Source organism: Pseudonaja textilis, chromosome 8 (assembly GCF_049901715.1).
Source record: "Pseudonaja textilis isolate UNSWEBS1 chromosome 8, rPseTex1.2, whole genome shotgun sequence".
Lineage (NCBI taxonomy): Eukaryota > Metazoa > Chordata > Lepidosauria > Squamata > Elapidae > Pseudonaja > Pseudonaja textilis.
The window spans coordinates 20,161,937-20,175,863 of NC_141997.1; the positions used below are offsets into that span (position 1 = coordinate 20,161,937).

The 13,927-nt window shown below is 34.3% G+C and overlaps 1 protein-coding gene across 8 annotated transcripts in view; it reads right to left on the reverse strand.

Annotated features, from left to right (window-relative positions):
• AFF3 (ALF transcription elongation factor 3) overlaps positions 1-13,927 on the reverse strand; it is a 229,157-nt gene that overhangs the window by 81,304 nt on the left and 133,926 nt on the right. For all 8 annotated transcript variants that reach the window (XR_015744562.1, XM_087938471.1, XM_087938474.1 and 5 more), the window contains one exon: positions 10,332-10,383. Coding sequence is in view for 7 of the 8 variants with exons in the window: in XM_087938471.1 (XP_087794597.1) it covers positions 10,332-10,383 (52 nt within the window). In the remaining variant the exon portion in view is untranslated. The remainder of the gene's footprint in view (positions 1-10,331; positions 10,384-13,927) is intronic.

Below are 13,927 nucleotides of genomic sequence, written 5' to 3' on the forward strand. Positions count from 1 at the left end.
GTATTACTGCATCTTAAATGAAATATGTTTAAATATAAAAATTATTAACTGTTCATAACTGCATTTTTATAGTGGTAAGAAGATGAAAATCACTGCACTTCTGGGATTCAAAAAATAGAACACTATAAAATTAAATATGTTTATAAACTATCAAATCTATTTATAAAAAATACATTTAACTCCCACAATCAGTGGTGGGATTCAGCCAGCTCGCACCAATTCAGGAGAACCCGAATTCGGGATAAAGTTAACAAGGTTAACTTTCTGAGCAGTTTGGCGAACTGGTTGTTGAAGTAATCATTAGGGCAGAGAACCGGTTGTTAAATTATTTGAATCCCACCACTGCCCACAATCTGTTATAGAAAACAACTTAAAAATAGAGTTTACAAAAAGTAGATCAACCAGAATAATAATTATAAAAGGAGAAAACTTCAATATATCCTAAAATACTTTATGACTAAACAAGCTTGAACATAAACTGTGAATAAGATCTGCATTAAACTAAACATATAACCAAAAAATCCTGGATCTCGTTCAATCTAAAAAGTCTGTGAAACAGATTATTTCTAAATTATGACTTTAGTCTTAATATTTGTTTGATTATTATCTTTTGCTTGCCATGTGTCATTTTATTTGAACTGGACAAAGGCCAACCAATATTCATCTCCTTGTTCTTTTGCCTTCTGTTCCATGCATTTTTATTCTTCCAAAGCTTTTAATTCACAACTGTCTCAAATTAAAGAACAGCAACAATGGCTATAGAAGGAGATAAATACTACAAAAAAGTTTCTTGATCTTAAATTCATCTTTTAAACTAATTTCATTTCAAGAATATTTGAAGATAGACAGAAGGACAGAACAATATGGTTTTGTATTCAACTTTAATTAAAAATTACAACTGCAACCTTTTTTTGAAGTCCTGTTACAATATGGCTCATTTCCCAAAGTAGAGAACAGTTTGAAGTATACCTTCCACAAATGTTTTACAAATAACAGGTAGCATACAGGACATGAAATAAAAATGAAAAATGGTTTCAGTTCTATCTTATGAAACATTATCAATCATTGCTGAAATTCTAGTACAAAGAATTTATTTTTTAGTCCTACTATCAGTACACAAATAAAAGAACTGCCTCCCTAAAAAAATATGTATTTGCCCTCATCCTATATTCTACGAGATTCAACCGTATTTTTATGAAGGTGTATGTGTGAAGACTTTTTTTTTTTTTGGTAACAACTACAATAATTTGAAATAATCTCCCTTTCGATATCAGGATTACCTTGAATGTAATAGACTTCAAGAAAGTATTAAATGGTAAATTATTTTAGACAGACTTGGATAGTTGATGTCATCTGGCTGGTTTTGGCTAATTTCTAATTATGTGATTTTGTTTTATGCAATTATGTGTGCTGTACTAAGGATGCTGGTTATAATTGTATTTCATTTTGATGTTATAGAGTTAAGGTTATTTAATCTTACCATGGACATTTCAATTTTGTCATGTAATTGTGGCTGTGTCAGGTTTCAAGTGATGAAATCCATTAAAAAAAAATACAAAGTCCATCCTTCAAAAAGATTTCTTTTATTTAGGAAAGCATCAAATTGGCAAAGTCCATGGTAATTCCGGATCTGACCGAACCTGGAATTACCCCACAATATTAGAAGTTAGAAACAATCCCAATAGTCACATTCTCCAATAGAAGTAATTCAACGTTGCTTGATGTCATAAATCTCCACCTCCAGGTGTCCAAGCCTGGACAGCTTGTTTCCCACAGGAAAGAAGATCACCTAGCCATAACACTCTCTTTATCTCCACTCCTCCCCTCTTAGGAATGCGGCAAGCCCAAAACCCTTCCACCCATTACTACCACAGAGAAAATAAGAAAAAGAATATATACTAAGACAAACTAAAATGGCTACACTTATGTCAATTTTGGGCATAACAGGCTGATTTAAACATCATACATTTTTATTGTGTGTGTGTCTATTATATGTTCTGTTCGCAACAGAACACCCTACACCACTAGACTTGAGATTCTAGGCTTAGACAACCTTGAACTACTCCGACTAAGATTGTACTTAAGCATTGTACATAAAACCATATGTTACAACATCTTACCAGTTAATGAATATTTCAGCTTTAACCACAACAACACAAGAGCACACAACAGATATAAACTAAATGTAAACCACTCCAAACTCGATTGCAGGAAGTACGATTTCAGCAACAGAATGAACAATGTCTCGAACTCACTACCTGATTCTGCTGTCACCTGCTCAAACCCTCACTCCTTTACCCTCAAACTAACCTCTATTGACCTCACCCCATTCCTAAGAGGTCTGTAAGGAGCATGCATAAGCGCACGATTGTGCCTACCGTCCCTGTCCTATTGTCCCCAATTATTAGTTCCTATTCCTTGTATTTAAACTTATGTTTATTCTTGTTTCTGTTGTATTGTAAGCTTTTGACAGATATATATGTGTGTGTGTGTGTGTATGTATGTATGTATATATCCATGTTGTATTAAGTATGATTTAATACAGTTGTAAGCTGTCATGAGTCCATATAAATAAATATATTTGATTTACCACAATTATTTATTTTTAAAGTAAAATACAATTTTGTGCACAAAGTCATTAATAAACTCATATGCTTTTTTAATATTCTAGCTTTCTTCGAGCACCAAAAAGTGGAAATAATAACATTTGACAGAATTAGGTGTTTAATTTGTCTTACCCTGCATTTATCTGAGTAAACATTACAATGAAGCTTATACAGTCCTGTGCCATATGTTCGGCTCAAGGATAAATACTTTAGCCAACAAACTTTCAAGGCCCTTTTTGTTCTAAGAAGCAATAACTTCATTTTAGAAACTGGATTCATTTTTGGCAGGTTTTCCAGAATCCCATAGAAAGGTATTGCAAGAAATCAGTAATGCACGATAAAGATACTTTAATGTGCTATAAAGTTATTTAAAGTCTCTATTCCCCCCCCCCCCACCTAGATGTTTTATAAAAGGAAATGAACGTTCTCTTCATATAATATGCAAAAAATCTAGTATCTAATGGGTTCTCATGTTTAGGTGAAAATTATATGAACTAAATTCTTTCATTTGACAACGATTGAAACCATCTCCACTTACCGGTAACTTTACATGTTGACAGGGTATCATTTTTTTCTAATTTGTCTTAATCACAAAAAGTGTAGCTATTTAAACATGCCATCAAGAGATATCCAGAGACTTTCCGTGCATGTTATTGATTTATTTTTATCCCATTTTTCTTCTAAAGTTCAATTAAATGAAGGAAAATTCATAAAACTGTAAATCTTATGTCCTATAACTTTTATTTAGCATTCAAATCATCTGCTTTGATCTTTAACAAGTATATGTCCCCACCATAAAATTTTAAAATGAAAATTGCCCTAAAGCAAGCTCTCTTTTTAAATATAATTACCAACATTTTCACACATTTTTTGTTGTGAACTGATTTAGAATCAAAATCTGGTTCAGTACAGGCCTTCTGGGCTGACCTTCTGACCTTGACAGAAATGGGGGGGAGGGGGGGGAGAGAAAAACTAACCAAAAAGAGATGAATTATCTTTTTAAGTCCAGAGCAATGAAATAACATTGGAAAATACCTTAGGCAGACATTCACTGTAGTAGAAGAATGGGGAAATGATACGATATATTGATATTTGAAATATTGTTATAACCAATCTCAAAAAAGGTAGTTCTAACCTTTCTCCTGTGGTGTTGATTTCCCGTCTGATCTACTTAGATCTAAGTAGTATCATGAAAGAACTGACTTTCCATTAGAAGTCTACAAACTTCCTGAATATCAGACCCAGAGATTTAGGGGGATAGTTTCTGAACATATGGAAAATGATTCAGGGTTTTTGATGAAAAAGCACCTTTTTGTGAGGTCCTTGGTGCTCTGGGAGCTTGGTTGTTTTCTTGCAGACATTTTATTACCAAACTAGGTAACATAATCAATGCTACCAAGCCAAACACCACCAAGAACCCACAGGTCAATCCTCAGCTACAAATATTTTATATATATTTATAAATATAAAATAAATAAAAATTATCATGTAATCTGCAACTCTTACACTGCAAAAACATATGGACCACACAACTCGATCAGGGCAAAGCAACAGACGCAATCTACATAGACTTCTGTAAAGCCTTTGATTCAGTGGTACATGACAAACTACTACTAAAACTAAAATCTTACGGTATCTCTGGACACCTGCATAACTGGATAGAAGCATTCCTGTCAAACAGACAACAAATGGTCAAAATTGGGAGTGTCCTATCAAATTCTGTACCTGTCAACAGTGGTGTCCCCCAAGGCAGTGTTCTAGGACCAACTCTTTTCATACTCTACATAAATGACCTCTGTGATCATATCAAGAACAACTGTGTTTTCTGCGCTGATGATGTAAAGCTATTCAACATCACAGACAATACTGCTACCCTTCAAAAAGACCTTGACTATGTATCAGAATGGTCAAACAAACGGCAACTTCAAATCTCAACAAATAAATGCTCTGTCCTACATATTAGCAAAAAAAAATAATCAGAAAATAAAATACAGGCTGAATAGTCAAGACCTTGTTGATGATCCAAACTCTGCCAAGGATCTTGGAGTACTTGTCTCTAATGATCTACGTGCTAGAGCCCACTGTAACTACATAGCCAAAAAGGTGTTGAGAGTTGTTAATCTAATCTTATGTAGCTTTTTCTCTGGTAATATTACACTAATAACTAGAGCATACAAAACATTTGCTAGACCAATACTCGAATACAGCTCATTAGTCTGGAACTCACATTGAGTATCTGATATTAACACAGTTGAGAAAGTCCAGAAATATTTCACAAGAAGAGTTCTCCACTCCTCTACTTGTTGTAGAATACCTTATGCCACCAGACTTGAAATTTTAGACCTAGAAAACCCAGAACTACACCGCCTTCGGTCCGATCTAAGTATAGTATATAAAATCATACATTGCAATGTCCTACCTGTCAATGAATACTTCAGCTTCAACCATAACAACACAAGAACAAACAATAGATACAAACTCAAGGTTAATCGCACCAAACTTGATTGCAGGAAATATGACTTCAGCAAAAGAGTGGTCAATGTCTGGAATGCTCTGACTCTGTGGTTTCTTCCCCAAACCCCCAAAACTTTAACCTTAGACTGTCTACTATTGACCTCACCGCTTTCCTAAGAGGTCTGTAGGGGGAGTCCATAAGCGCACCAACGTGCCTACCATCCCTGTCCTATTGTTTATTTTTTTTATTTTTTTATTTTTCTTATATGTAACCATGTATTCATAACTATGTTTTTACTTATACCTATTATCTTGGAAGCAATTGATAAAAATAAATAAATAAAATAAAATAAATATTCTCTTCCATCAATATCAAATTTTTTGTGTTCCCGCTGACCAGAATGCCCTGCATGAGACTCCATTACAGAGCACAGCCAGTTCTATGTATTAACTTGAATCTCAGCATGCAATATAAATATAATCTTCAATGGATAAAGTCACTTTTGTTAATGATGTTTTGGCCATGGGAAAAATTGAACAAATGATGGGTGCTGATACATACATATAAAGGTTAAAACAAGATATAAGATATGTGCTTAAATTGTAGTGTGATGTCACTGGCTGTGTTCTTTTAGCATTGAAGATGAAAAGTGAGTCCAAAGACCAGGTGAACTTGGGATAAAGTTTGGCATATAACAAATCAGCAAATGATGTAAAACTTTAGGATTTTGTAACACTTTGGTGTGAATTCTCTATTTCTTAATTTTGTTGTACAGCTTTGAAGGGAACCTAGTTAAGTGCTTGCTTCCCCCTGAATCCTAGGCAGGGATCATGTAACCAGGGGGCCAGACTATAAAACTGAAAGTTCCCAGCAAAATGGAGGGATACATTATAATTCTTTGAATAAGCATTCTTCTGTTTGTTAAAAGACAATCAGAAACCAGAGTTTTAGTTCTCTTTTTTCCTTTTATTTCTTTTTCCAATGTTTCCAAAGGGAACATTGGAGTAATTTGATAGGAAGAAGATGATTCCCTCCCTCTTTTCTTAAATGTAAATGTTCCACTCATGAATAGTTCCTTGCCTAATTCAGGAGCACAATAAACCTGTCCCTGAAAGTAATGTTTGAAAGAAGCAGTAAAACCAGTGAAAGGATAAATTAAGTTCCATTGTTCCTATATATAAACAATTTGTGTGTGGAACTTGAGATATCCACAAATAATTTTAATCTGCCTCTTTGAATTTACACCAAGGACACAATTACTTTGCAGATTTTTTACGTATTTCTTATATACTTTGGGGAGAAATAGGAATAATTGGCACCTTTTAAAAAAGAAGTCAGAAAATCTTTATTTTCTGTGTGTGTGCGTGTGTGAATGTGAAAGGAACAACTAGTTTAAAAACTCATTTTCATCTGACATAAATAAGTCCTGAACAATATTGGAATGTATTCATAACTATGTATATACTTATACCTATTATCTTGTAAGTGATTGACAAATCAAATAAATAAATAAATAAAATAAAAATTAAAATGTATACAATCTGTTATTTGCTTCCTTTACATAGGACATGACATTGGTGTCCAATTGGAAATATATATACAGAGGTGTTAATTTGGCTGATCTGGCCATGCTCTGTCATCATCATCCCTGAGCAGCCTTTTCTATTTCTGTTCTATAGCTGTCTCTCTGTGAGCTGGAGAGAGTTTTAACATCATGAAATGATATTTAAAATACCTGACAAAAATATCTGTTCTTGCTAAGAACACAGCATGGAGGTGAATTTGAACTGCATCAGGCTGGTTTACTCTTAGGAATGAAGCAAAAGCAGTTTTGTTTTAAACAAGAAAAAATATCTTACCACACACATAAAAGAACATTCTTCCTTCTTTTAAATTGTCGGCATTTGAAGGGGTTGGGAAGAAGTATTTAAATCTCAAGGAGGCAAGTTCTCCAGAAGCCCTTAAATAGTTTACATTTACTCTGACAGTTTAGACATTAAGAAAAAGAGTTGTCACAGTGTTAAGTATCTGCAGTCTGCTGTATTAATGATAGCTTTTGGGTGTTCGTGTAGTTTTAGAGAGCTTTATGCAGGCGGAGTTTTATGCAGGTCTTAGGAGTTTAGAATAGCTATGCCTGGGCACCTCTATGTTATTTCCATTCCACATTCTTCAGCACAGCTTTTGGTGACTAATATAACATTTACCGAGAGCTGAAAACTATCAGGGAGATGGTCTGATATTCAACTTCTCTCTTTAATAAGCAGTCAGAAATCATATTTAATTGGAAACATGAGCAGAATCTAGCTATTATATTGCTTTAAATTGTAGCTCTTTGACATATTGAAGAATTTAATATTGCTTGCTTAGTGATGTTATATATGGAGACACTTTTTAAATGAACCAAATAAAATAGCCTTCAGCCAAGTAAACTATACTTTTGATTGCCTATGTGGCACAGACATTTGCTATCATAAATTACTCACTGCTCCTGCTTCATCAAAACATTTGATATCAAATTATTGTGAAATTATTGAAAGTATTTTCTTGTTTGCATCTGAGAGGGCATTGTTGTTTATATCATAATACAGTAATTCATCTCCATGCTGCAATTTAGAGAGATTGTTTTTAAAAACCATGCCCAACATACTCACAATATATCTGTTATATTATCTGATTCTCCTTTGTAGTACTTACTAGAATGATTGTGTGACCTAACAAATCTGCATAATCATTTAGGTTCACCAAAAGTTCACCAAAGTAAGGTTTGGATAACAAATTACGATTTTGAGAAGAACATTCAGTAATGTCTACATTTGTGTATTCCATTTTTTTTATTTTACTTTGATCTCTTCCATGACCAATTTCAATTTTTTAAATGGTTGTTAAGCTAATTCCCCATGGTCACCAAGCATGACAGAATATGACCAGAACTTGTAGTTTTACTGCCAGCTTCTCTATTGCTTGCTTGTTGAAAGCTAGATGTGAAGCATATAAATGATGATCATGGGATGGCGCGATGCTCAAAAATATCTGCCAGATTCTGTATCTTGACCACATGTTTGCAGAGACACTCTGATGGTTGAGTGTAAGGACTGTCATAACTTTGAATAGTCACTAAACAGGGCATCTCTAAGTTAAGCCTATCTGTACTACGTTTACACATATATTTTAATATAGTAATTGTATTATTTTCTTCCTTATTTTCTACTGATTACATAAAGGTGAAGTAACTCAGTAGCTTTATGACACTGGAGATGGTCTTTGCTTCAATGGTTCAAGTCCTAGCAGCTCATGGTAGGGTGAGCTCCCATCATTTGCCTCAACTTCTATCCAAATAGCAGTTTGAAAGCAAGTTGTACGTGAGTAGATATGTAGGTACCACTTTGGTGGGTAGATGAGTTGATGTGCCATGCAGGCAGATTCCTGCCAGTTCTGAACCTTCCTGGTTGTGATGCTCATTTGCAAGACAGACCCAGGAAAGGGAGGGACACTGCAGGAAGAGCTGCTTGTTTTTCTTTCTGGTGTGAAGCCAGCTTGGCCTCCTGTTGCTCACTATAGGAAGCACGTGAGCGTGTCCCACAATAGAGCTGAAAAAATTGGCAGTCAAACCATTACACTGGCTAATGTAAAAAAATCATAAAACAACAAGAAGAAGAAGAAAAAGGAGAAGAAGAAGAAGAAGAAGAAGAAGAAGAAGAAGAAGAAGAAGAAGAAGAAGAAGAAGAAGAAGAAGAAGAAGAAGAAGAAGAAGAAGAAGAAGAAGAAGAAGAAGAAGAAGAAGAAGAAGAAGAAGAAGAAGAAGAAGAAGAAGAAGAAGAAGAAGAAGAAGAAGAAGAAGAAGAAGAAGAGGAGGAAGTCTAGTTCCTTAAGCAAGAATCTCAAGATTGTTGACATTTAGAGATTGGAACATAGTTCATTAATGATTGAGAAGTCTAATGTTCATTTTCAGCAACGATTAGTTCATATATATAGCTTTTACATTTTCTTTAATAATTTCTTAACTATTCCATATACATCACAAATGAAATTATAATTAAAAATACATTTTCAGCTTTTCTCTTATCTGACTTACATTTAAAGTTTTGAAATATATTTCTAAAAAGCCAAGTTCAAACCCTAATTTAGGAAAATGATTTATTAGTGACTAACCCTTTCTTCTTTGAATTGGATAAATTTGTTTCTTGTCATCTCTACCATATTTACTCTCTGTTTTTGTTTATCTTATTTTTAATGTTTTTTTGTAACCACTCAGAGCCAATGAACTTTAATATATCAAGTTAATAGATAATAAATATATGTATTCAAATTTGATTTTACTAAAATGAATACCGTATAAAGCATTTTCAATTCCTAACAACAGCTGAAATAATTAAAGATCACATTTAAAGAACAAAAATATTCTAAACCAAAGCACAATGTATCTGTGTGTACCTGTGTGTATAGACTAAAATATACATGACAATTATTAATCACCAATCAGATTCTTATTTTTGCTAATAATTTTTAGAAGAAAGGGGCTTACATAGCTACATCAAACATCACTATAGATTTATTTGAGATATTATTTTATTCTAAATTGTTTTCAAGAATATCTAGCACCAAATAAACATTATTGGATCTAGTTGTTCCTGATCATAATAAAAATGGTAGGCAGCACTTGAAAATTTTTTTGACAGGCAGACCACTAAAGCCTACCACCGTTTCATTAGAATCATATCTTGTGATTTATTGTGCTTCTGATTTTATTAATTCAGAATCCTCAACAAATTGTAGAAATCATATTAATTCTTTCAGTTGGATTTCAGCAACTGAAAGATGAAACTATAATCTCAGCCACGGAAAATTAAACAGTAAATCATAAGCAACATATGCTATATGTTTTAGTTAGAGAGAAAAACTCCTTTTGTCATATAAAAAAAATCTTTAATTTTTTTATAAAGTGCTAACTCAAAATTAGGTATATATTGTTGTTTGATACAGTCTCTTTAGAAATCAAGGATTTTTGCTAGACTAGCCAATTGCTATAATTTTCATTGAAACAATATTCCAAAGTATCAAAACTAATATTTTAAATCCAAAAGAGATTTTTGTATGTTAAACAGAAGTGTCCTTGGAGGGTGGGTCCAAAAAGCAAGATGGCAGTGGTGCATGTAAATAAGAAGCAGGATTTTGATTATGCAGTAGCAGCCATCACCTTGACTTTTTTGACAGACACACCTTCAGGAAAAATTGCTACCATTTAACAATCCATAAATATTAGGCTGACTTACGATGTATGCAAGGTACAGTCTTCTGTATTCTTTGGCTCAGCGTCATCTTTTCCTTTGAAAAACAAAAGGATAGGAATATTAGCAAATGAGCCATAATTGTAAATGTCAATATGTTGTGGCATACAGGTGAAACTCGAAAAATTAGAGTATCGTGCAAAAGTTCATTTATTTTAGTAATGCAACTTAAAAGGTGAAACTAATATATGAGACAGATTCATTACATGCAAAGCAAGATAGTTCAAGCTGTGATTTGGCATAATTGTGATGATTATGGCTTACAGCTCATGAAAACCCCAAATCCACAATCTCAGAAAATTAGAATATTAAATGCAATCAATAAAACAAGGATTGTACATAGAACAATATTGGACCTCTGAAAAGTATAAGCATGCATATGTACTCAGTACTTGGTTTGGGCCCCTTTTGCAGAAATTACTGTCTCAATGCGGCATGGCATGGAAGCTATCAGCCTGTGTCACTGCTGAAGTGTTATGGAAGACCAGGATGCTTCAATAGCGGCCTTCAGTTCTTCTGCATTGTTCAGTCTCATGTCTATCATCCCTTAGATTCTCTATAGAGTTCAGGTCAGGCGAATTTGCTGGCCAATCAAGCACAATAATCCCATGGTCATTGAACCAGGTTTTGGTGCTTTTGGCAGTGTGGGCAGGTGCCAAGTCCTGCTGGAAAATGAAGTCAGCATCCCCATAAAGCTCGTCTGCAGAAGGAAGCATGACATGCTCCAAAATCTCCTGGTTGATGGCTGCGTTGACCCTGGACTTAATAAAGCACAGTGGACAAACACCAGCAGATGACATGGCTCCCCAAATCAACACAGACTGGAAACTTCACACTGGACTTCAAGCAACTTGCAGTGTGTGCCTCTCCATTCTTCCTCCAGACTCCAGATCCTTGGTTTCCAAATGAGATGCAAAAGTTGCTCTCATCAGAGGAGAAGCAACAGATCAGTTCTGTTTTTCTTTAGCCAGGTAAGACGCTTCTGTCATTGTTCGTTGTTCAGGAACGGCTTGACAAGAGGAATACGACATTTGAAGCCCATGTCCAGGATCCATCTGTATGTAGTGGCTCTTGATGCACTGACTCCAGCCTCAGTCCACTCCTTGTGAACGTCCCCAACATTTTTGAATGGCCTTTTCCTGACATTCCTCTCCAGGCTGCAGTCATCCCTGCTGCTTGTGCACCTTTTTCTTCCACACTTTTCCCTTCCACATAACTTTCTATTAATGTGCTTTGATTTTGCACTTTGGGAACATCCAACTTCTTTTGCAGTTACCTTTTGAGGCTTTCCCTCCTTAATGGAGGGTGTCAATGATGGTTTTCTGCACAACTGTCAAGTCAGCAGTTTTTCCCATGATTGTGCTTCCTACTGAACCAGACTGAGAGACCATTTAAAGGCTCAGGAACCCTTTGTAAGTGTTATGGCTTAATTAGCTGATTAGAGTGGGATACTTTGAGCCTAGAATATTGAACCTTTTCACAATATTCTAATTTTCTGAGATTGTGGATTTGGGGTTTTCATGAGCTGTAAACCATAATCATCTCAATTATGACACATCAAGGCTTGAACTATCTTGCTTTGCATGTAATGAGACTATCTCATATATTAGTTTCACCTTTTAAATTGCATTACTGAAATAAATGAACTTTTGCACAATATTCTAATTTTTTTGAGTTTCACCTGTAGTTGTGATAAGAAACACAGTTGAAAATGAATAGCATTTTTTTTAAAAAAAAAACTCCATATATTTAAGTCAGCAATAAACTAAACATGAATTTTAATAAACTAAGGATAATGTGTTATGTAACTCTGTGGCTCTAAGTTTACAAAATACATTTCTCTACTTACATTGTACCCAAGAAGCTGCTTTCCTGCACATTCTTTTAAATATAGTACATGGAAGCAGCATATTCTCCAAAGAACCAGTTGTTAGAGAACAGTTTTGTTTTACTAGATAGTTATCTCTCTGTTCCTTCAGTACTATAGGAGTGGATCAATATGACTTCCTTCTGAATGTTCCTAGGTCTGTGAATTATATGAAGCTCAAGTTACTAAAAAAAAAACTTGTCAAAGGACAATTCTGCCTTCAAAAGTATTATTTTTTTGGGGGGGAGGGGGTGGAACTATGAAAGCAATAGAATATTGTGGCAGCTTAACAACAAACTATTATTTTACACTAAGGTCAACCTTAAAATCTTTGAAGCATTTGACATGAAGTTTCCAGGCAAAAGTCAAATATGATTTCTCAAAATATTTTTGCAAAAAAATGGAGTAACGATAGGAAAGATAGCTTCTCTTGGCCTGATATGATAGTGGGATGTTCTTTAGGACACTAAATGTGTGGCTTTGTATTGTGTAGAACTATAATAAATAAATCAGAATAATTGCTTTTCTTTCTTTCTTAAATTGCCTAAGTACAATGCATTTGTACTCTTCAGTTCATCACATAAAAGACATCCTTAGCAAAATATTCTAAATGCAGTAAGTACTATAACATCAAAGTAACTATATTTGGAGAAATGCATGCAATATGATTGGTCAAACCAGGATTGTGCTGGCAGTTTGAAATGTTCTGTGCAGTCATGGATTTGCCCAATTCATTATATCATGTGAAGTCATTTCTGAAAGGTATCATCAAAAGGAATGTAGATGGTGATAAAGTCCAGAAAAGGTATGAATAATCAAAAGCTTGAATCTCAAAACATTTTGCAGTTATCCAGGAGTCTCATTAAAAAAAGGGATCTTTTGTCTAATAGATTTAGAAAAAATTTCACTATCAGTATATGAGAATGGTGTGTTCAAATTTTAATCCTGTGATTCTATTATGTGTATAATAGCCACCTAGACACCTTTTCAATATAGGAAGCTATATAATTTTAAAAATATTTTTTTACAAAATATTTAGGCTTCTTCAGCTGAGATGTATCCCTGAGAAAGTTGAAACCTGGGGTGACTGGGAATTTTTTTAAAAATACAGGGTGCCTCACATGTACATTTCTCTGTAAATGTGTAACTGCTTCTTACTATCTATTTGAAATTCAACAAATAAGCAAAAAAAATTAAACAGCAAACCAGAATCTTAAGTGGTTTGCTATAAAATGAACCAACTGTTAATGCAGAACAAATTTCTGCTTGTCTATTCTTCCCCTAAAGAGGAACAATTATTTCTAGAGCTAGATCTATAGCATTTGGGTACAGCAGAGGGTACAGAGAACACAGTGAATGGTGTAATTTCAGGAGACAGGCTGTTGGGCTTAACTTACTGGAGAAATAATTGTTATATGAGATTCAACCAGTAGTGGGATTCAGCCAGTTCGCACCTCTTCAGGCGAACTGATTGTTAACTGTCTGAGCAATTTAGTGACCTGGTTGTTGAAAGAAATCATTAAGGCAGAGAACCGGTTGTTAAATTATTTGAATCCCACCACTGGATTTGACTCATTGGCCAAGTGTGATTGGACACACAAGGAATTTGTCTTTGGTGCATATGCTCTCAGTGTCCACAAAGGAAAAAAATACATTCATAAAGAACCATAAGATACAACAGTGATAGTCATAGGTTACTAATAAGCAATCAAAT